Raw genomic sequence first — 25,471 nt, 5'->3', positions numbered from 1 at the left:
GGATTTTTTCCACGATCCGGATATATATATATATATTTTTAGAGTTTGGAGAAAGAAAATATCCATGGTTTGGTTTTTTTTTAATATATGTATAATATATGTATAATATATGTATATGTATATGTATCTATAATATAATATATGTATATATTATATTTATATATAATATAATTACATATAATTATATATAATTAAGGTTTTTCTATAATTATATACATGCAAACTAAAATATTCCACAATTAATAATTACACTACAAAAACCTAAATGATACTAAACAAAATACCGATCATTGTATGCCTACCGTCGTACGAAAACTTAAATTGCATTTTTGAGGCACTAAACGACGTTTTTTTTAAATTCTGATGCTTCCAATGTGATGATGCCCGGTGGTCCACCCAGGCAAATCGCATATACATATATATATTATATATACATTATATATACATATACATATACATATATATATATACAGAGATTGACTAATATGCTTTCAGTAGCATATGGGCCGAAGTGCTACCGGTCCAAATTTGAAATTTCAAAATCTAAAAAGTCGATATGAACCGTTCATCTTGTTCTCCATATTAATATGTGCTTGGAGACCAAATTTTATATTTTTCTGAATTTTTTTACTATATATTAAGCCACTTTGAAAATCGCTGATCCAACGGTAGCACTATTTTGTTAAGCCACCGTTGGATCAACGATTTTCAAAGTGGCTTAATATATAGTAAAAAAATTCAGAAAAATATAAAATTTGGTCTCCAAGCACATATTAATATGGAGAACAAGATGAACGGTTCATATCGACTTTTTGAATTTTGAAATTTAAAATTTGGACCGGTTGCACTTCGGCCGAAGTGCTACCGAAAGCATATTAGTCAATCTCTACATCTACATCTACATCTACATCTACATCTACATCTACATCTACATCTACATCTACATCTACATCTACATCTACATCTACATCTACATCTACATCTACATCTACATCTACATCTACATCTACATCTACATCTACATCTACATCTACATCTACATCTACATCTACATCTACATCTACATCTACATCTACATCTACATCTACATCTACATCTACATCTACATCTACATCTACATCTACATCTACATCTACATCTACATCTACATCTACATCTACATCTACATCTACATCTACATCTACATCTACATCTACATCTACATCTACATCTACATCTACATCTACATCTACATATACATATACATATACAGAGTTAGGCTGGGGTGCTATGGATAGCATAGTGGCCTCTATGCTACGGCTCAATATTCGAGTTTTCAAAATCCAAACGGTCGATCCGAACCGTTCATCTTATTCTCCATATTAATATCTGCTTGGAGACCAAATTTTATAATTTTCTGAATTTTTTTACTATTTATTAAGCCACTTTGAAAATCGCTAATCCAACGGTTTTACTGTTTTGTGCAGCCACCGTTGGATCAACAATTTTGTAAAATACTTAATAAATAGTAAAAAAATTCAGAAAAATGTAAAATTTGGTCTCCAAGCAGATATTAATATGGAGAATAAGATGAACGGTTCGAATCGACCGTTTGGATTTTGAAAACTCGAATATTGAGCCGTAGCATAGAGGCCACTATGCTATCCATAGCACCCCAGCCTAACTCTACATATACATATACATATACATATACATATACATATACATATACATATACATATACATATACATATACATATACATATACATATATATAGATATACATATATTATATTATATATACATATACATATATTATATTATATATACATTAATAAGCTGAAATTGTATCTATTGAAACCTAGGGTTTGTTATGTAAATTAAGCCAAGTTTTGATTCGAATTAGGTTTAATTAGGTTAGAAATGTCCAAAAGTTCAAGTTACTGCCCTAGTTGTGTTTATTTTGTAGGTAATCAAGTGCTTGGAGCTTAACGGAGCAAGACGGGTGATCTGGAGCAAGACAGCACGAAGATGGAGTAGATTTCACATTTATTGCGGACCGCAATTAATTTATTGCGGGCCGCAACCAACTCAGACAGAACCATCTTCAATACAGCATTTCCAGGACCTTTATTGCGGTCCGCAATAACCTTATTGCGGCCCGCAATAACTTCTCCAGCACAGCATTTTCATTCCAGCACACTCATTGTGGCCCGCAATAACCTCTCCAGATTTTTCTGTTAACTGCCTCCACTCATTACGGCCCGCAATAAGTCGGTTCAGAGCCCGAATTTGCTATTTTTAGGGAGTTATTCTTAGTTTTTATGAGGGGTATAAAAAAGGGACTTGTAGAATAAATAAGGGAACGTTTTTTTAGGCAGAATTTCTAGGGTTTCAACAAGGAAAAGCAAGGAAAAGCAAGGAAGAGAGAAGAAGGGAGGAGAGAGCAAAAATCGATCAACCGGTTTTATTATTTTCTTTCCTTTGGAACTCTTTTATTCTTTTGATTTCATTTGTGCTTTAGCCATGACTGGCTAAAGGCTTTTCTAGGGTTGATTAGGGTTGTACTTGAAACTTTTGTTATGATTTAGTTGGTTTTATTTTATATATTCTTGTTCTTTGTTGTGATCTATTCTTTATTTTAATTGATTGTGAGGACTTAATCGAAATCACATGAAATCCTAGGATTTGGTATTTGCAATTGAGAAATTGAATATTAGGTCCAGACCATAAGGAATAGGGTATTTGATAGGCTAAGTACCGAGAGGTGACGCTTGTCTTATACGGGCTTTACCTAATAGTTTAGAGAATTGTGCCAAGTACCGAGAGGTGAAAGATAGTTTTCTAGATTTATTGGGACAGTAAAAACTTAATGACTTTAGATTAGGGTAGCCAAGTACCGAGAGGTGACGTTTATTCTAATTTAAAGATGGTATTAATATAGAGATATCCCTTTGTACCTACAACACCCAACTGTGCCTTCATAACTAAAAGAACAAATTTAATAAACCAATTAGTCATAACACTAGTGGATAGGAACCCTAAGAAACCCTAATTTCTCATACTTGTTAAAAACTCAGATTTTGCTTTAAGACTTTAGTTTAATTCAGTTTAATCGAAACCAAACCAACCTTTGAACAAACAAAAACCTTTTTTACTTTCTTTTACTAAATTAAATTGTTAGGTTAGATTTGATATTCTGACTTGTCCCTGTGGAGACAATCCCTAAGTACTACTTGACAAGGTTGTACATTTGCAACCGAATTGAGTGTAAATTAGGATTTATTACTTGTGTAGTAATAATTCACATCAAGTTTTTGGCGCCGTTGCCGGGGACAACAGTGAATATTATTTCAGACCTAAGTAATTTAGTTAGTAATTGTTTTTAGTTTTCTTTTGCTTTCTTTTTCTCTCATCTTTTTAGGTTGAAATCTGGCAGAGGAACCTCCAACCCCGAACGTCACAGATTTGGTTGAGTGGTTTTCTAAGCGAGGGTCAACCCATCTCTTCTACGAGAGGAGAAACAAACACCCAACAAGGGGACCTTTCTTGCACTTGAATCCACGCCAGTTAGACATGTCGACCGGAAATGAAGATATTCGATTTGAAAATCTTCAGAGGGAAAGTGATAGGATGGCTAATGAACTTCAACGTTTGCGGGCAGCCGCTGTTGAAAGAGAAATCATTGAAGCAGCCGATGCCAACCGCCCTTTGAGAGACTTTACAGCACCTAGGGCTGAGGAAATCCACCTTGGCTACACGGCACCTACTATCAATGCTGAAGAATACCAAATTTCGCCTGCATGGGTTAGCATGGTGCAGCGTAACTTGTTCCACGGTCTGCCTCACGAAGATGCCATGCAACACTTAGCCAATTTTGAAGAAATCTGCAGCACAATTAAGGTACAAACTGTTTCTCCTGAAGATCTGAAAGTTATGGCTTTCACTTTTTCTCTTGCAGATAAGGCTAAATGTTGGATAAGGGGACAACGGCCCGAGAACATGAACACTTGGCCTAAGGTGGCGAATGCTTTCCTCAACAAGTTCTTTCCACCATCCAAAACAAACTCCTTGTGCCATCAAATCCACAATTTCCGACAGAAAGGAGATGAAACCATGAGCGAGGCGTGGGAGAGATTTCAAGAACTGCAGAGGTGTTGTCCACATCATGGTATCGAAGGGTGGAATTTACTGCAAATCTTCTACAACAGCCTCATGCCACACGACAAAAGGTATGTTGGATGCAGCCGCTGGAGGTAGTCTCATGAATAAAGGGGCTATGGACGGATACAAGTTGGTGGATGACATGGCTCTCAACCAAGGCCAATGGCACAACCCTAGGGAGACACCGATAATCTTGCAGCGGGGAATGAAGGAGGTGAATTCAAACCCAAACTTGGCTGCAGAAATTGCCGCTTTGAATCGCAAAATTGATCAAATGAGCGTAAATTCGGTAAACAATTATTCTCCTCTTCCTTGTTCAATTTGTGGTAGTACCAACCATCTAGCAATTAATTGTGCTGTAAGTAATGAGGTTAGTTATGAGGAAGTCAATGCAATTAACCAAGGCAATTTCCAACCAAATAACAATCCGTACTCCAACACTTACAACCCTGGTTGGAGAAATTACCCAAACTTTTCGTGGAGACAAAATGACCAAAATACCCACGGTAACTCAAACTTTAATAGACCAAATCAAGATTATGGTAACCAAGGGTATAGTTCTAATGCACAACCAAAATCCAATCTTGAATTGATGATGGAGGCATTCATGACAAGTCAAAACCAAAAGTTTGATGAATTGACCAAAAAGGTAGACATGTTGGCAACCCAAAATAAAATGCTTGAAAACCAAGTTGCACAACAAGCTACACAATTCTCCCGCCAACTGGGCACCCTTCCACCAAAACCTGAGAACAATCCCAGGGAAGTCAAGGCAGTTAGGCACGTGCTTCGCAGCGGCATGCAATATGAGGATCCACCTATGCCAAAGGATGACTATGCACAGCCGCAGGGTGAAGAGACACGAAGCAGTGATGAGCACATCTCCACACATGAGGATTCAGCCTCAAAGGAAGCTACACCAATTGCACCAAGCGACCCTGCCAAGCAAGCAAAACCATCTCAAGATGAGCCGCCAAAGGTAAGTGCACAGGTACCTCTCTACATCCCTCCTCATAAATACGCACCTTTTCCTGGTAGGCTTAAGAATGAGAAGATTGACAAACAATTTGCTAAATTCCTTGAAATGTTGAAACAATTGCATGTAAACCTACCATTGACTGAGGTAATGACCCAAATACCGAGAGGTAACGTTTATTCTAATTTAAAGATGGTATTAATATAGAGATATCCCTTTGTACCTACAACACCCAACTGTGCCTTCATAACTAAAAGAACAAATTTAATAAACCAATTAGTCATAACACTAGTGGATAGGAACCCTAAGAAACCCTAATTTCTCATACTTGTTAAAAACTCAGATTTTGCTTTAAGACTTTAGTTTAATTCAGTTTAATTGAAACCAAACCAACCTTTGAACAAACAAAAACCTTTTTTACTTTCTTTTACTAAATTAAATTGTTAGGTTAGATTTGATATTCCGACTTGTCCCTGTGGAGACGATCCCTAAGTACTACTTGACAAGGTTGTACACTTGCAACCGAATTGAGTGTAAATTAGGATTTATTACTTGTGTAGTAATAATTCACATCATACATATGCATATATTATACATATACACATATATATACATATATACATATATACATATACATATATTATACATATATTGAAAAAAAAAACATACCATAGATATTTTCTTTCTCCAAATTCTAAAAGAAAAATTAAAAAAAATCCGCGCCTTGGAATAAAAATTCTAAAAAAAAAATTTCCGGGCGCGGATCTTTATCCGTGGCTCGGAATAAAAATTTCGGGTCGCGGAAAAAATCTGCAATCTGGATATTTTTAAAAATTCCACCAAACCATGGTTATTTTTAATAAAAAAAAATTTTTGGGTAAAAATAAAATCTCGGCTGTATTCATGAGTTTTTATTTTTTTTCAGAAATGAATTTTTTTTAATTTTTTTAAAATTACATCTCACAAAATTCCGTGACAAACTAACGTACCCTAAAATATTACTTTTTCCTTACTGTTTAAGACAGCAACGAGAGAGTTAACGACTTAACGTCAATCGGTAAAAGCTTGAGTATGTAGCATACCTGAATTAATTTTTGAAAACCTTTATAAAAACTGCAAAGTCGTGAGGTCCTCACCAACCTACCTCCCCTTCAAAATTCAAAAATAATACATTGACTGCGCATCTATCAGCCGTCCGATCTCTTGTGAAACAATCCAAAACGAATCATGATGAAATCATATGACGGGCAAGCTGCGAGGTAGGTGCATCCATAGTTCCGTACATGTTGTGCGCTGCATAAGATCTCACGTGGGCTAAATTTTCTTGTTTGTTACTGTAACGAGTAACGACCTTATGATTCTTGAGTGCGTATCCTCTGAGATATCTCAATTTTTGCATGACCGACGTGTACTCGGGGATATCTCAATATAAACTTTGAGATTCGTGTAGAATGTATTAGAACGGGTTAGATGTTCTGGAAAAACACTCAAAGTTTGAGATATCTCAGAGATGTGAATTCATGATTCTTTTACTGTGGTCCCTTCTCACATTATCATTACACCTAAAAGTATCTCAGAATCTGGATTTAGATCTAGACCGTCAGATATGTAGTGGCACGAATATTGAAACAACACTTGTATACAATTTCAGACTGAATTGGTCCGGATTCTGAATCTAGATCTAAATACAAGATTTTAGGTACTTTAGAGGAACCTGACGCAGATGTCCGCTTCCGTGACCTCTCCGTAAGTAACTGTCAGCCTTTTTTAGTTTGAAGTAACCCCATTTTTCTCCCGCAATGCTCTTCCTTCCTCGTCCAGTTCCTCTCCAGTGCCATTCAACAGCTCATCTTCCCCCCCCCAATTACCTTGAGATTCGTGCGACAAAGCTGGACCTCACACTGGGAACCGAGGCAATCGAATACTGGAGAAGAATATTTTCTTCGTCGGTAGCGTCTATTAATTCCTCCGCCTAGGAAGTCATAGAACTTCCCTCTCCAATTAATGGCGACGGAGACAGAGGCGGAGATCGAGAGGCTTCCGATCGACCTACTGGCTTACACCTTCTTCCTCCTTCCCTCCTTCCGCGACTTAGCCCAGTAAGGATTCGCCAATCTCTGCTGCTATACTAATTAGTAATTACAGTTTCCTGTTGTATGCTTTATTTTTGTTTATTTTTTATGTGATGTTTTTGAATTGAATTTTACCTTGGTTGTTGGTTGAAGGGCTGGTGGGGTATGTAAGAAATGGAGATGGGCAGCGCTGGTATCACTGGCAGGGAGAGAGCGGCTGAGCTTCGCCGATCAGCAGATGGATGATGAGTCGACAGCTCGACTCGTCTGTGCTGCTGACAACCTTAAAGAGCTTAATATGTAAGCAGCATGTTGTTTCCTATTTCGTATCGTTTTACATTTCACACCTTATTATTTTTAGATATATCATAGAGAGAACCTTCTTATTTGGATAATTATAGTGGTACTGGTTCTGTGCTGGTCCATCTTCACTGACCTTTACCCGTTGGAATATGTGGAAAATGCATACTGAAATTAGTAATTGATCTTTTAGATAAATTTACTTTTGAATGTTGGAGTACATCCATAGACTAAAGTATTTGGCATCCCAAACAAGCCAATTCAATCAGCCTTTTTTTTTTCATTGTAAGGTTAAGTTTGTGTAAAATAACTTTTCCATCAGTATCAAATTAAAGATTGGATTTAGTGTTGTGAGAAGAAAGTAAATATTGATGACCTGCCTTGATTAGTTACAGAAAATTGACATACAGTCCAAAATCAACATGTAAATTCCTTTAAATAGTGAGTACTAATTTTAGTATGTCCGTTGAGAATTTGATTGCAAGAATGCCGAGGATAATTTCTTTTTGATATTGGATTTGCTCACATATGCTATTTCATGTTTGTTGACTCTTTTAAAATTTACACTCTTTCTAGTTCGCGAAGCTGCTGGGGTTGCCAGATCACTGATGAAGGACTATTCAAAATTTCATCAGCAAAATGTGTTGGGAAATTGACATCTATTTCTCTGTGGGGAATGGCTGGAATAACTGATTCAGGTGTTATTAATCTGGTAAGAACCTCATTCACTGTCATAGAAGTTCTTCGTACTATCAATTATCCTTCCTAATAGTAGTGAAGCAAGATAACTCCTAAAGGTGAATTTCAGAAATTACAAAAGCATCATATTGTACCGATGATTACCGTGGTCTTAGTGAAAAAACTAGGGCTGAATGGTATACTAATGTTACAGATGAAGAACGATTAGGTACAGTCAGTAGAAAGCACAGAAATTTAAGAAAAAGGCCATATTTTGTATGTACATGTCAGAAAATCTTTAAGCCTCCATGCTCAATTAGGCAAATAGAGCAATAAATCTAAGAATGTAGAGATCAGAACTGTTGTAAATGGTCATGGCTATGGTATGATCCAGAACTGCACTGGCACTGAACCCAATATAGCTCCAGAATCTAAGAGGGGCCCATGCTGGAATCTATAACAGTAGGTCTGTCTCTATCTCCAGGTTTCAAAAGCCTATTCTTTGCAACATCTTAACATTGGTGGAACCTTTATTACTGATGAATCATTATATGCAATCGCAAATCACTGCCCAAATCTGAAGGCAAGTTCCATTTATGCTTTTTTTAATGTACATTGTATTGCACTAATTTTGATGGTCGATCCGTAAAATTTCTGAATGCAATGATTAGGATTCTGTTGATAAGAATTTTGAGAGCCTATATTGCCTTGCTACTTGGTCTTGTATTCTCTCACGAAGGTAGAAAGAACAATTTACCGTTTGTGGAATGATTTAAAAAATTTTGATGGCACGAGCGGAAAATATTACTACCCTGTTTTGAAGTTTAGTCGGCGTTCCCAATCTTGTCCTTTGATGATAATTGATTTTTACCATTTAGTTGAATTCGGTGTTAGAGTTGCTTCTTCAAATTTCCTCTTTATGTCTTTTACTAAAATAACTCTTGCTGCATTGCATTGAGCAATGACTAATATGTTTCCGACTCATCTAAGATGTAGTCTGGTTTATGAGTCATGAGACTCATGACAATAAAAATGTATGATTGTTAATAGCAACGTGAACCAATTCATTTCAATGCCTACTTGTGAGATGTCAGACAAATATTTCATTCAGTTAAATAATTATTATGCAGACTATAATTCTATGGAGCTGCCGCCATGTTACAGAGAGTGGCTTGATTGCACTTGTAAATAAATGTCGCAAGCTTGAATCTATCAATGTTGGAGGAATGAGAGTGCCTCTAGACTGTTTTACTGGTTTGCGCACTATTAGCCCCGCACTGCAAATAAGATCTGTTTCTCAGCACTTGAATATTAGCACACAAGTGGTGTAAGGTACATACTTCCATTGATTTGTTGTAAATAAAAGATAAAATCACATATTCACATTGTTGTTTATATATATACATCCCAGTGCATGATTAAGTTATTGTGATCAATTAAGAATTGTAGATACTTCTTTGCAAATAAATTAACTATACTACCTTGTGAATATTTCATATTTGTAAGGTGAATACTATTCTTCAATGATGTAATTTATGACATGTGGATATACTTCTATATTTGTGAGTTGGTTTAGGTGTTTTTCTCACCTTTGATACTAAAAATGAGGGTGTTTTTCTCACCAGCAAGTACTCATTTGAAAATCATATGTAATTTTTGTATAGAAAGAGTAATATGACAAGAAAGTTTGCGTCGTTAATTGGCAATACAATAATAAAAATATGATTCGAACCAAAAATATAATTGAGAAAATTTAAATTCTACTCATGTAATAATGAGTAGAGATCTAAATAATGTCAGAGGTTTTGGTTCCAAATCATTTCGAATAAAATTAAATCTTATGTAACTCTTGATAAAATTTATATGATTTTTTTTTATACTTTTACTTCTATAAATTAGGGTTGCATTTAAATAAATGAAACTTAGCATTTAAATTGAATAGTTCATATTTGTATTCTTAAGATATGTTTTCATTTATGGTTATAGTGTATTTAACTTTCATGCTTTATCTTTCTTCCTTGTACTTTTTTATAAGTAATGCACGGATTCAAGGGTAAATTGGACAATAAAAGAAAAAAGAAATCTTACTGCCCTTAATATTACAATTTTTATTCTTACCTACTACTTCATTTGGTAGTTGTTGGTTAAGAACAATCGGTATCGGGGTATAGTAGCAATCTGAAAAATGTGAATACTGGTTCTTTACCTAATTGTAGAAAAGCTAATTTTAGTGGGGAGATTTTAGATGTTTTAGAGGGGATCTCTGTAGGTAGAAAGAATACACTATTATGAAGGTCATGTTATCTAGTCCTGGCACCAGAGAAGATTTTTTACGAGGAAAACGTCCTTGTGACAACGCTATGCTATTCCTATTTCCGATTCGCAGTCCTGTTTGTTTTCATTCCTACTTGCTATTCAGGGATGCCTGATCTTGCTTGTTTCTTCATTTCGATTCTAATTATTATTAAAAGTTTGGAATTTTAAAAGACAAAGCCACAAAGGGGAGCAGAATGGTATGTCTGTTAAAGCACTAGAGCTGTTTGCTAAAATGAAATAGCGTTTTCCTAAAAAAAATAGGGAATTTTTAATTCTTCTGTTATTATTCAGGTATTAACTTGTTTATAAGGCATTAGTGGTACGGATTGATTTGTTTTTTATCAGATGCACTACAAAAATATACCAACTATTCTCGAGAGTAAAAAGTGACTATCTGTAGAATTCACATCCTTTGGGATATCTCATATTTTGCGTGACTTTTTGGGAAATCTCAGCCGTTCAAATACGTTCTGTACGAATCACAAAGCTCAAATAATAATGACCTCCACGCTATCTCCGAATAGGCACCACACACGTCGGTCACGTAAAATATGAGACATCTCAGAAAATACACAGTACTCCTATTCGCAAGAGTACACTGACAAAAATTGTAATTTTTTAGTACGTTAGTATCATTAATAGATGTATGTGCGAAAATATCATCAGTAAAAAATCACTTTTTATGATAGTGAGTCAGGGGTGAAAACGGAGCGGATACGGAGCGGAAAATTGTAATTTTTTAGTACGTTAGTATCATTAATAGATGTATGTGCGAAAATATCATCAGTAAAAAAATCACTTTTTATGATAGTGACTAGGGGTGAAAACGGAGCGGATAACGCTGATATCATATCCGCATCCGTCGGATAATGAGCGGATACGAATACGGATACGAATACGGATACGAATACGGATACGGATACGGATAGTAAACGGATATCAAAATTCAAAACCAAATCCACCTTAAACGGATACGGATACAGAACGGATAGTCCACGGATACGGATTCAAATACGGATATAAAACGAATAATGGTCGGATAATTAAATTATACAAATATCAATTAACAAAAATAAGAAAAATATATCAGAAAATCAAAAACAAAAACAAAAATGGAGACAGCCATACAATCCGAAATGGAGAAGAGAAATATTAAGAAGAATAACTTGGAGAATGGGAAATAGCTGCGTGCAGGAGCGCCAATAGCGAAAAAAATAATAGAACGGACGGTCCGGTCAACCGTACTGATTGAAGTTAGTCCCACTACGGAATTTATATGTGCAACTAAACAATATATATGGTAGCGAATAGAGATGCAATGAATATTGCAAGGTGACAGACGAGAGAGGGCACAGAATATTTAGTGCGGATATTGTTCGGATAGATACAGATATCTGATCCGAACAATCCGGAGCTCTTCTGGGATATCTCCGTATCCAAATCCGGAGCTCTTCTGGGATATCGGGTTATTATTCGTATCTGGTAATTATCCGCTTCGAATTAAAACGGATTCGGAGCGTATATCCGTCGGATAATCCATCCGGCTCCGTTTTCACCCCTAATAGTGACACATTTTTATAGGGACGAATTTGATTGATACAAGTTGTGCTTTCTTGACATAAATAATGACAGCTACAGAATCCCCTATCTTGTTTTGTTCCCTTTTTTTTTATTTTACTTTTACTTCTGCCAAACATTTGGAAATGGGAACTTTAGATAACTGAGAGATATTTTGGTTAGCCGTGGTTGGTGAGATATTTTAGTCGGTATCACTGTATCAGAAGATATTTTGAATTTCTCGCGAACAAAAAGTGATAGAGGTCCTAAAGTTAATTACTGTTTTGGTAGGTTTATTTCTTAAGGTCAGTATCTCTGAAGTGAAAATGATCCGTTGTAGAGATTTAGATAGGTCGGAGATGTAAACTACTCCGGGAGTTTAAAATATTTCAAGCGTCATATCTTAAAAAAGTTTGTCATAGTTTTCGAAGTTGATGGGTCAAAATCAGAACAAATAATATTTATAATTTTTATTGTCTACTTTATAATCAATTCACAAGTGCATGAACCTATCGTATGATATAGATCGGGGGGTCGATCCACATGGATAGTGTATTATGAGATTTAATCACTAATTAAGTCTAGGTTATCGGTTCTTTAGGTTGTTTGATTGAGTTGCTTGGTTGTAATGTTCAATTACAACAGTGCAATAGATAATTGGTTGTTTAGAAGATGAACTTCTAGGGATCAGCCATTTTATCCTTCTTACTCGTTTAATCTAGTTACTGGTCAAATAAGCAAATCGCATGCAGTTCTGTCACCATCTGCATGCAAATGCGCAAACCTGTCAATTATGGTTTCTACTCCAATTGGAATCGCATGCGGTTTGGCCAGAACCGTACACGCCCTGTACTAGTATCAAATGCAATCTGAGAGTTGCTAATCATGTTCTAGTCCTAATCACAGGTACCCTATAGTACCATAATTGAAGATGACTGGTAAGGGGATGGTACCTTAGCCTCACCTTAATCAATCGCATAAAGACTACAATGATTTAAGTTCGCAGTTACGTCCTTCCTTTATACCTTCCGTAGTTGAAATAATCAAGATTACCCCACCATCAGTCTATTATGTAGTTGAAATAACCAAGATTACCCCACCATCAGTCTATTCCATAGTTGAAATAATCGAGATTACCCCACCACCAGTCTATAGAACGCGACGTTCGTCTGTAGATCTATATTCCAATAGGTTTCTAACTAAGGTCGGATTATAAGGGATCAACAGGTACATCTATTTCCCTTATTGAATCTAAGATAATTGTACCATATTCCCATCGGTCAACTATATATGCCTACCATGGAGTGTACATCGCCATGGTGTCGAGGTTAAACGCACCAAGTTAGGTAGTAATACAAAGAATAAATCACAAAAAGTATTCAAATCAAGTGCAAATGATAAATATAAATAAATTTCTAGATTAAACTCATAAAAATTCAAAATTACATGCCTTCACCCTAGAAAATGGTTGCTTAGCCACTCATGGCGAGTTCAACAACAAAAGATACAAGAAACATGAATAAAAGCGATAATAGAGAGATAGAAGGAGTACACCTAGATAGTCTCTTCTCTCATGCATGCCATCTTCAATTCTTGCACTAGCCTCTCCTGGAGAACCCTAGATCTATCTTATATATAATACATAAGTACACTGAGTTCTCTGAGCTGTTCTAACAAAGAGATGAGTTCCTATCCGTCCAAATGTGTTAGTGGGCTTAGTAGAGCTTGGCTACCAAGTTTAGAGCTGTAACCGCTGATCTAACAGTTATCACGTGCAGATATCGCATGCATATGAATATTCAAACACACGCATATATGTAGAACCACACACACTAGTGGAGAAACTGGAATTAGGATCGGCCTATCTAGATCGGTTATTATCAAACACCGATACTAATACCTATCTGGATCGATTAACTTCAAAAAATCAATCTTTATAATAACCGGTCCTAATGTATATACTATTAGGATCAATTCTTTAAAATAACCGATCCTAATAGTATTATGATCGGTTATTTTAGAAGACCAATCATAATATATAATATTAGGATCGGTTATTATAAAGAACCGATCCTAATAGTATATACATTAGGATCAGTCTTCTAAAATAACCAATCCCAATACTATTAGGATCAGTTATTTTAAATAACCGATTCTAATAGTATATAAATAACCGATCTTGATAGTTTTTAGGATCGGTTTTTTCGAATTAACCGATCTTAATGCTAATTTAGCGCTAGGGTTTATTTTTGTTTCGCGCCTCTGTACTTAGCCAAAAATTTTGAGTCTCAACTCATCCCTCTCATCCGTGTCTCTCTCTTTCTCTGTCTCTGTCTCTCCCTCTCATCCGCAGTTTTCTCTATCTCCGTCTCTCCCTCTTAAAGCCGCTCTCCCTCTCGCCTCACCCTCTCGGCTCTCCCTCCGCTCGGCTTCACCCAGAGCCCAAAGAAAAAAAATTCACCTGCGCCTCCGCTCGGCGCTCAAGCCGTTCTCAAATCCTCTCAGTGCTCAAGTCCGCTCGACACTCTCAAGTCGCGCTCGGCTTTCTCTCTTCTCTGCTGCCACAGAAGAACGGTTAGAATTTAGATACCAATTATTCAATTTATGGTGTATTAATTAAATTCTATTTTGGTATTGGTAATTTTGTGTTCAATTCAAGTCATCATTGTCTTTAATTAGTCATTTTATCTTGTTGATAACTTGGTTTTAGAATTTTAATGCTGCATGTAATTTGCAAACAAAGCCGAAAGATGCTGACTTCCATTGCAAATATATATGATCATAATCCTTATTTTATGGTTGTGCTATGAAATATTGGTGGTTTCTTTGATAATTATCATGAGTAATATCTTTTTTATCGTGATATGTAATATTAATTTTTTTGGATTTAAATTTCTTGTTATAATATGTAATGCATTATATCTGGATTCACAAAATGTTGGTTCTGCAAAAAAAAGGAATTAGGATCAGTTGTTTCAAATAACTGATCCTAATTAGTACTATTAGGATCGGTTATTTTAAACAACCGATCCTAATGGTACATTATGATCGGTTAATTGAAATAACCGATCATAATTCAAACTTTTAGGATCGGTTGTTTAACCGATCTAGATTAGTTTTGTATTAGTATCGCCTGCATAAAGATTGGTTAAATTCCGATCCTAATGTGTGTAAATAACCGATCCTAATTCTAGTTTTTCCACTAGTGACAGATTCATCGACCTATCGTATTTTGGCTATAGATTTATCATCCGAGCTACGATTGAGTTGATTCAACTTGCATTGGAAATTAGACAATGAGGTCTACAACTTTTTCTATGCACCTCCGTGCGGATGGTGGCATTTGCACGACAGTGACTTAGTGTCCAGAATGCTACGTTTTATGTCCGTTTTAGCTTCAATAACATTGAAAATCTGCAATTCTCCAAAATCAAGTAAAATAGCAAAATGAATTTGATTATATAGAAAATAAGCATTTGTGATTTGATAAATAACAATATTTTAGGTTGAGTGATAGGAAAAAACACTAGATATTTCACCCCTATCAAAAGTGTAATTAAGATTCATTTTAAAGAAATTAACGGTTATAGCATCTCAATTTGATAATTTTATTCTAATCTCAAACTTTAAGAGGCAATTTCATCTGCAATCTAAAAAATATATGATAATTTTATAAATATAAAATTTATTTTAATGAAATTATTTTTAAAACGTCATGTTGACAAATATTGAAGACCAATGATGTAATGTCTTCACTTCTATTTATATCAAATTACAAACAAGTCCAAGTCCATAATTAATTTTTATGAAGATATCAATAATTGTCTAGAAACTATCAAATAAAATATCTTGTAGTGTAGGATGTAGAAATATCTAGAGAAAACCAAAAATATCTTATGTCTAAATGTTTTCTTATTGTATGTACATGACCTCATCTTAACGTTATAGAAGAGATCCGAGAAATATGGGAGAACTTAGTAGTTCATTTTAAGATGAAGAAACTTAGAGAATTGAAACACTTCTTAGGTCTCGAAGTAGAGAAGACGAAAGAAGATATATATATTTGCCAACAAAAATATGCAAAGGAACTTTTAGAAGAATACATAATGATAGAGTGCAAGCCACTATCAACACCTATTGAGGCAAACCTCAAGTTGCATACGGAAGAAGGGAAGGATCTAGAAGACACTTACCGACCACTTGTATGAAGTCTTCTCTACTTGACTCTTACTCGACCTGACATCACTTATGATGTGGGAGGAGTAAGTTGGCATATGCAAAATTCTAGGAAGCCGCACTTAGAAGTTGTCAAACGGATTCTATGATATGTGAATGGTACTTTAGACTATGACATCTAATATTGTAAAGGCGGAGAATGTCAAGTGATCGGTTATTGTGACACTAACTATGCTGGAGACTATGATAGGAGGCGATCAACAACATGTTATGTCTTTAGCTTAGGAATATGAGCAGTGTCCTGGTGCAACAAGAGATAGCCTACTGTGTCACTCTCAACAACCGAAGAATAATACAGAGCAACAGCTATGGCAATACAAGAGAGCACGTGGTTGATATGCTTGTTGAAGGATCTTCACCAACAAATCGATCAAATAACACTTCATTGTGATAACAGGCAGTCATATGCCTACCAGAGAATCTAGTGTTCCATGTAAGGACCAAACATATAGAAGTACACTACCACTTCATACGAGAGGAAGTTCTACAAGATGAGATTCACATGAAGCTGACACCGACAGAAGAGCAAGTTGCAGACATATTCACAAAAGGACTCAATACCAGAAAGTTTGAAGAAATGCGGGCACAACTTAGAATGGTTAGTCAGTCGAAGATTCAAAAGGTGTCGACATTGAGGGGAAGTGGTGAATGCCCATGATGCATGTCTTCACTTCTACTTATAATAAATTATAAACAAGCCCATAATTAATTTTCATGAAGATATCAAGAATTGTCTAGAAACCAGGGGTAGACCCATGTTGGTTCAGGGGGAGGCAACTGCCCCTCCCCCCTGCTGGATTTTGAAATTTAATAGAAAAAATGGGTTCAATTCTATCCTGCTCCTCCTGGAAATGAGTTTGCCCCTCTCTTAACTCATTGGGACGGGATGGAGGAGATAAACTAAAGAGGAAAGAAAGCCATTGTTAGATCTCAAGTTAAATTGGGGAAGAAGAAAACACAAATTGAAGAAGAAGAGTCTAAAAAGTGGAGTAAGAAGTTAAAGACACGTAGAAGCTGCTCTTTTATCTTTTTATTTTTTTTATTTTCACTTTATTTTGTTTTAACATTTGGGTTGGGCCTAGCCTATATATTTGCAATAAGGAACTTATAATTATAGATAGAGATGTAATGGCTGGACAAATGATTTCAAACTTATCTCAATACAAAGAGACACGTAGAGAGTGTTAGAAGCAGGAAATTAAATCTGATAAGCTAATTATATAGTAACCGATTAGTTAATGGATTTGAATCCGATAAGCTATTGGAATCTAATTTTTGTTCCTCCTGATAGAAATCATGCATCCGCCCCTGCTAGCTAGAAACTACCAAATAAAATATATGGGATGTAGAAATTTCTAAAGTAAAAAAAAAAATATCTTAAGTTTAGATGTTTCCTTAGCTCTTATGAAGCTAATATAAATATGGAGTCTTAGTCCCTACTTTGAACCAAGCAAATAAGCAAACAAAATAAGGAAAGAGAAACAGTAAAAGATCTAAAAAGAGTACTGTATTAGTTTGAAGATTTAGGAAATATTGATTAGTAGAAGTGTGATTGTAAAAAAAGTGCTGTAGTAGTTTGGAGGTTTGCAAATCAAATTTTATATGTTTCTGATTTTTTTTATTATTTATTAAGATGGATAAAAAATATAACTTTTTTTTTTTACTATTTATTAAATAATAGAAAGTATTTAAATTTTAAAAAGACAGTTAATACTCCGTTTAGATTGAAACAAGTATAAGATGTACAAACGAATTAACCCTCCGTAGAGTAATTTCCTGCGCACATAAGCTCAGAAGATTTGGTTCGAAAGATATGACATTTCTAAAAGTCCTTTGACTTAGGAAACTGGTCCGGAGCAGAACAGAACCAACCTAACATCACATAGGCCCGACTAAGAAAACTTTTTCCAGTTTGTTAAATGGGATTTGATTCTGTGTGGCAAGCCACTTTTGTAAGCGTATGAGAGCACTCGCAACTTGTTTCGGCGTATAGATAAATCGATAGTATGGCAATATAAAAAGGAAGTCGATCAGCATCATTTACGATCCACCCACCAATCCACCATTCGCCAACTATGTTAGCAAAGTCGTCACGCAATTTACAAATTTCGTACTCTAATCCATTTGGACATCGTCACACCGAGGCGGAGATCCGTTGGAAGAAAGCAACGGGTAATATCTAAGAGAGCGCCAAATCTAGCAAAAGGAAATCGATTATGGATTTATAGGTTAATTTAATTTATTAGCATGTGGTGTGTGTATATAATTGTTAGGACTAAGAATCCAATGGAGAGCAATACTAACTAGCCACTTATAATTCTCTCTCGTGAAATTGCACACTACCTTCTCCCATTTTATAGAAGTTTTTGTACTAAGAAGCACCGGTTCAACAATAAAATAAAAAATAACTTTTTTAAGAAAGTTTTAAGTTTAACAAAATACTTAAATCATGTAAAATCATGACTTAAAAACTTGAACAAATTTAAAAAAGTGGACAAAAAGACCACAAAAAAGGTGACCTTAAGTTGAATAAAGAAGTACCCGTTCAGTAAACTTAAAGACTTCTTAAAGCACTAAAAAGCTCTAAGCAATAGTTGCCGAACACAACCGATATGAGATTATACATTATTGAAAGGGCCAAATTAAGACAATTTCCATACAGACAAAAATGAACGGACCGACATCACATCAGTACTGTTGCATTTATGAAATAAGGCTGCCCCAGAAAAGGGAAATATCCACAACTGTAATACCCCACATTTACGGATCACGATTAATCTTCTTTTGTTGCCAACCAAGAATCTTTGTACCGCATTTACTACAACAGAAGTAGAAAATAATAATTGCAGAACATGTATATATATATATATATATATTTAAGTACACTCCCCTCATGAATGAACATTATTTGTTACAATAAAAGGAACCTTCCATTTGCCCCAAACATCCCTCCATACAAATTCAGTTATCACCAAACATCAGTATAAAATGTTCATATAATAGTAAAAAAGCTCAAGAACAACAGGTATCACTATTAAAAGAAAAAAAAAGGACATCTGTAATACACATAAATGATGCAATCATTTGATGCGACGGGTGATGGTGATGCCATCACCAACCGGCAGCTGGGATAGCTCGATACGAGGATCAGCTGTGAGAGCCTTGTTGAGCTCAATCACAAAGTCACGGTAGTAACGGATGTACTTCCTCATGGGTGCATCTGCTGGTAGCACAACGGACCCATTCCACAAGGTGTTATCATAGCCGATCACGCCACCGACCTTCACTAGCTCAATCAGCCTCTTGTGGTAGTTCAGGTAGTTGTCCTTGTCGGCGTCTACAAAGATAAAGTCGAAGGATCCATGGTTTGCTGGCTGTGATTTTAGAATGAAGCTTTTGTAAGTAACTTAACGCTACAAGTGGCATTGTCTATTTTTAATTTATTTGTATTTTCATTTTGTTAGGGTCGATCTAAACAAGTTTAGATTGAGCTTGCCTGAGAAACATAATAGCTAAGTTCTTAATGTGCAAAACTGAAAACAACAAACTAAAATGAGTAATGAGAGATGTTACATCTTCAAGCAATTGGTCAAGGACTGGCAGGGCGGGTCCCTCACGGAAGTCAATTTTGTGGGCCACACCGGCCTTTTGGATCACAGGTAGACCGAGCTCGTAATTCTCCCGGTTAATATCCATGGCCAAGATCTGTGCAATATAATTAATTAAACTAAATTAGAGATACTAGTACTGTACTGCTGATGTCTATTTCAAGTAGCAATTCAATTTTCATCTGGTATAGTTTTGGAAAAAAAATCTAATCGTGGATTTTTTTTTTTTTTCTTGGTTGGATTTCCACTTGGTGATTGACTAAGTAATTTTTCCTTTTTTGTTTTTTTACTTTTTAGAGCAATTAAAGAAAATTTCAGGGGTGAGAAATAGTCAGCGTTACGTAAAAGTTAAAACAAAGAAAAAAAAAATTTTGAGTTTAAAAACAAAGAAAACTGAGGGAGACATCTGAAAAAGTCTGAACAAAAATCTGAAGTACTATCTTTGTCAGAGGAATTTGCAGTTGAACAATCAAACACCTTCGAAATAATGCCATTTGTGGTAGACCCACTACAGCTGTGAAATGACGCACTACCGGTAATGAAATCAAACCTTGAACTTTCAAAAAGCCTGATAGACCCATTTTATTTTAAAAAAAAAAGAAATCGTGAAGTACAAGTTAATCGTGAACTAGGGGTGTCAATGGCACCCTTTTATCCGTACCGTATCCGAAAATACGGTAAAGGTATTTTTTTTTTCCGTTAGCTAATTGGATATGGATAAGAGTAATATTTTTTTTTTTCATTAACTTATCCGTTTTCGTATAAGATAATTTTAAAAAATAAAAAATATATATAAATAGATATATATTTGTACGAAGATGATACATGACACAATGAAATTTTGTATTTTATTAAATTTTCATAATACAAATTAGTTGTATTTATTATTTTTTTATTATTTTGAAAAAAATTTTATCGAAAGCACAAATCGAAATGTTAATGACATTTTTTTATCCGTTTATCCGATCCGTACCATATTCAAAAAGACGGGTAAAGATAAAGATTTTTTTTTCTTTATCATAACGGGTACGGATATGAAAATATCTCCACCCGATCCATATCATACCTGTTGACTCCCCTACAAAGAACTCAGATCTAATGGGAAGAAAAAATGGAAAATAAAAGTCAAATAAGAATAAGAAAATTACCGTGCCATCTTCTGGAAGCGCAAGTGCGGTAGCAAGGAGAGAATAACCAGTGTATACCCCAATCTCCATCGTTTTCTTCGCACCGATCAGTTTGAGCAATAGATTCAGAAATTGTCCTTCGTCAGCCGACGTGGTCATGAGATTCCTATTAATATCACCATATCCATTACCATTAAATAATGAATGCCAATTCAAAATTATAGTAATCAGGGATTCAAGTTTTTATAAGTCAATTACCATGGATGCTTGGCGGTAATATCTCTGAGCTCCTTCATGCACTCTGGCTCTCGCGGGTACACGCTAGTCTCCAAAATATACTGAAATTGAATGATCAGAAATCCCGAATTAAATCTGAGACGGATCAATACAACACGAAAATATATTTAATTATCATCGAGATCTAAGCTTGACTTACTTGATAGAGATCGTCGCTTTGAAGGAGGCTCTTGTGGCCAACCTCTGAATGCCTGGTTTGCTGCTCGGCTCCATTTTGGGCCTTAGTCTGAGTTTGACTTTCAGCTTTGGTCTCGGTGGTGGTGGTGGTCGACATTGTTGGAGCTTGTTATTATTTCTTCTTTCTTTGATACAAACTACAAAGTCTGTTGTTGCTTGGGAATGGGTGAAGCGGCCAGGCCAGTTAAATATAAAACAAAAGCGACCTCGGATGGAAAGATTATCTAATTCTTCTCTTAAGTACGATATCATGTGGTGAGTCAATATCTGGTACAATAATTAATTTAATTATAATAAAAAACCAGAAATCATGGACCCGCTACAGAGTTAATATTGATACCCGTTTCAGAGTTTTTGGAGCATAAAAAGACAGAGCAGTTGGGAGGAAGGTGGACCGTGGAAAGTAAAAGAGAGAGTAGGCGTGACTGCCACAAAAGGCCCATTTTCGGAGTGGGTGAGGCGCTTGGGCTGGGCTTGATACAAATCTTCTGTGGCCTAATTTGTTAAGAGCTTTTGTGTGTGAAACATCCGAAAAACGCGTCATCTATGAGGATTGAGGAATTGATGATGGTCATTAATTAGGTACAGTACACAAAACTGTAAAAACTGAGACATAGAGGATCTTGAAGCCTACGTTTCTGCGGTTGGTGAGTGACGTTGGAGTCTCTCATGGTGAAGAGGACCCACCACCACCACTTCCGTGGCCCACTCACCAAACACGCTCGATTAAATGAGTCAAAATATTCCATTTAATTTTATATGTCAACAATAAAGCAGTCTGATCGGTGCCACTTAGCAATTGTTAGGCCAACTAGTTGGTATATCGTTTTTTTTGTTTTGTTGCACTACTATTTATTTATTGGATTATGTTAATGGTCCCTGCACCTCTATTTTTCTATTTATTCATATACTTAATTTTTATAACTGTTTTGGGGAACACAAAAGTTCCAGCATTATTTTTTTAAAGTATTAATCTCCATGCACATAAGTATTTATATCTAAGAACATAAATATTTAGACCTGTAAGATGAATAATTTTTACATAAATAAATATTTCTCCAACCAAATCTCAAATTGCATGGGGATACCATATACGTTTTTAGATGTGGATATTTTTTTTCTTAATTCAATCTCATCAACATTACTAACAATTTATGTGGAATTTTATGAATCTAAAACCACGAACGTCTTTTACGTAATTTTCTTTTTCAAAAAAGATATATGATGACATACTTTCAGGCTCGTCCTCACACAAGTATTTATACATCTTCATGCAAGTATTTATCCCTATACTTGAAAGTACTTTTTACATATGACACTGACTGACATATGAAAGTATTAATATCAAGTATTATAAGTATTTATAGCTATACACTAGAGTATTTATATCTATATAAAAAATACTTCAATAATCACTCCATATACGTTTATCATAATAAATATTTTTTTGTATAGATAAATAATTAGTGGGGACAATTATCACCTTCTTTATTTAACGTGGACCTTCTAATTTTAGAAGTGTTTAAATACTTAGTGGGAACCATAATACAAACTTTCTAAATTATAATTGTGAGAATAGAAGGAGAATAGAAGTGTGGAGATAAATATAATTATTCCTATTTATTATTGACACTGAAAATCTGACACATCTGTTTCCTTTCTCCGAAGTCTTTGTAATAGTATTCATGTGATCGCATTAATACGGGGCGGAAATTGAGATCGGTAGATAGAAATAGACGAAGTACATTCTGTTGACGCGTTATTATATTTTCGAATTAGCTTTGACTTTTGACTCGGCTAGTTGACATGTTCTTTTGATTGTTCATATATGCAAAATGTGTAGAATAATAAGATTTCGGATTTTTTTTTTTTTTCGCATTAACATTAAGGTGTAATTTCATATATATCCCTAAAAATTATTATAATTACTTGATATGTATGGTTTTTTCTTTTCTAAATTTCATAATATCATATTTATCCATTTACATTTAAAATTTCAAAAAAATTATCCGTGTTATTGTTTTTTTTTCATTAAAACTCATTTTAAACTTAAAAAGTTTCCATTCTATTCTTTACTAAAAAAAATAAAAATATGTAACATGCTTAATCAATCTTATAATTAGTTGATTTCCGAAGACATTATTCATTTCTCTACTGTGGATGCTTACACATGCATATACTTAAATGTCATTCTGTATGCGTCAGAAGTAGAAAAATAATTAATTTGTCTTCGAAAACAGACAAATTAGATGATTGAATTCTTTTTAACCAAACTACGCATTTTAATTTATTTTAAATAAAGGATAAAAATAGGTACTTCTTATATTTAATATAAAACTACAATAAAATAAGTAAATTCGTAAGTGTCTTAAAACACAATAAAATAAGCAAATATGATATTATGAATTTTAGATGAAAAAATACGTAATTTCATAGTTTTTTAAAACTATACATGCATAAAATTCCCCCTAAAAATAAAAAGGAAAGAAAGATCTCGGATTTTCTCTCTCTCTCTCTTTTTTTGTTTTACTCAGTGTTTTAAAATGCGGCCGCATGGACCGCATATGCGTATGCGGTCGGCAGCCGCGCTCAAAACGGCCATGTAGTCATTCCATGCGGTTTTGAGCATGCGGCTGCATATGCGGTCCGAATATGCGGCCATGCAGTCCTTCCATGCGGATCAGCAGCCACCGTTGGATCAGCAATTTTCAAAGTGGCTTAATAAATAGTAAAAAAATTCAGAAAAATATAAAATTTGGTCTCCAAGCACATATTAATATGGAGAACAAGATGAACGGTTCGGATCGACATTTTGGATTTTGAAATTTTAAATTTGGACCGTATGCATACAAATGCACATTAGTCACACACACTCTCTCTCTCTATATATATATATATACGTGGATTTTTATTTTAAAATCCGCATATATAAATCCGTATGAAAATCCGCATATGCGTCCGCATACCGCATATGCGGTATGCAGTGGCCTTCCGCATGCATGAACAAAACTGCATTTTAAAACACTGGTTTTACTCAAATACGATGTTCACCAACCACCATTGATTATGTCTTGTACTATTTATATTAAGTAGGGTTTTATTTTTGTGATTGAATCTTCTGATTTAAAATAATGTATTTAGTTGATTTGTTAGCATTATCCATCTTAGATCGGAAGGTCCCAATTAAAATACATGAATACATCCATCTCTAATTCTCTACCCTAGTTTGGTTCAAAACCAATAAAACTAAGGAGGCTGATAATTATCCCCGCACCTCCCACCCCGCAATTAACCCCACACAAAACGTCAAAAAACTTCAGCTGTCATTTTCTTTTCATAAGGTATTAATACTTATGTACAAAAGTATTTATCTCTAAGAACGAAAGTATTTATCTCCAAGTACGAAAGTATTTAGGGGATCATGCAAGTTTTTTTCATGGAGGGTGGAGGGAATCTCAAATCACATGGGGACCAGGCACGTTTTTAGAGGTGGTTTTTTTTTATCTCATTTCAATCTCGTCCACATTTCTCACAATCTATGAAAAATTTTGCGAATCTAAAACCACGAACGTTTTCTACGTAATTTTCTCTTTCAAATGAGATCCATGTTGACATACTTTCGAGCAAGTCGTTACAGAAGTATTTATCCCTCATAGTACAAGTATTTATATCTATACTTGAAAGTATTTTTTTGAATATAATACTTATAATACATGATATTAATACTTTCATATGTCAGTATAAATACTTATAATACATGATATTAATACTTTCATATGTCAGTATAAATACTTATAATACTTGATATTAATACTTTCATATATCAGTATAAATACTTATAATAATTGATAGTAATACTTTCATATGTCTGTATAGGTATAAATACTTGCACGATGAGGGATAAATACTTCTGTAACGACTTGTCCGAAAGTATGTCATCATGGATCTCATTTGAAAGAGAAAATTACGTAGAAAATGTTTGTG

The 25,471-nt window shown here is 34.8% G+C and overlaps 2 protein-coding genes and 1 non-coding gene across 4 annotated transcripts; 1 reads left to right on the top strand and 2 right to left on the bottom strand.

Annotated features, from left to right (window-relative positions):
* Window positions 1-4,043: 4,043 nt before the first annotated feature.
* Window positions 4,044-4,154, bottom strand: LOC144553652 (small nucleolar RNA R71). The gene has a single exon (XR_013511423.1). It is a non-coding gene; the product is annotated as a small nucleolar RNA R71 (small nucleolar RNA).
* Window positions 4,155-6,924: 2,770 nt separating this feature from the next.
* On the top strand, window positions 6,925-9,710 carry LOC144553531 (F-box/RNI-like superfamily protein). Of its 2 annotated transcripts, XM_078301736.1 has the most exons (5): window positions 6,925-7,218; window positions 7,345-7,491; window positions 8,068-8,203; window positions 8,654-8,752; window positions 9,300-9,710. In XM_078301736.1, exons 1-5 carry the CDS (start codon window positions 7,124-7,126, stop codon window positions 9,498-9,500), a joined length of 678 nt encoding a protein of 225 aa, XP_078157862.1. In that variant the 5' UTR covers window positions 6,925-7,123; the 3' UTR covers window positions 9,501-9,710. The 2 variants fall into 2 exon arrangements, with proteins under 2 accessions (XP_078157862.1, XP_078157863.1); XM_078301737.1 differs by lacking the exon at window positions 8,654-8,752 and having other exon boundaries at window positions 7,008-7,218.
* Window positions 9,711-19,060: 9,350 nt separating this feature from the next.
* Window positions 19,061-21,741, bottom strand: CCOAOMT1 (S-adenosyl-L-methionine-dependent methyltransferases superfamily protein). Its single transcript, XM_078301749.1, has 5 exons — window positions 21,450-21,741; window positions 21,272-21,351; window positions 21,035-21,179; window positions 19,852-19,983; window positions 19,061-19,652 (listed from the first exon to the last, which is right to left on the bottom strand). The coding sequence occupies exons 1-5, from the start codon at window positions 21,582-21,584 to the stop codon at window positions 19,359-19,361; spliced, it is 786 nt and encodes a 261-aa protein (XP_078157875.1). The 5' UTR covers window positions 21,585-21,741; the 3' UTR covers window positions 19,061-19,358.
* Between the last annotated feature and the right edge of the window lie 3,730 nt (window positions 21,742-25,471).

Source organism: Carex rostrata, chromosome 4 (assembly GCF_964058835.1).
Source record: "Carex rostrata chromosome 4, lpCarRost1.2, whole genome shotgun sequence".
NCBI lineage: Eukaryota > Viridiplantae > Streptophyta > Magnoliopsida > Poales > Cyperaceae > Carex > Carex rostrata.
This window is presented reverse-complemented; position numbering and strand designations above follow the sequence as displayed.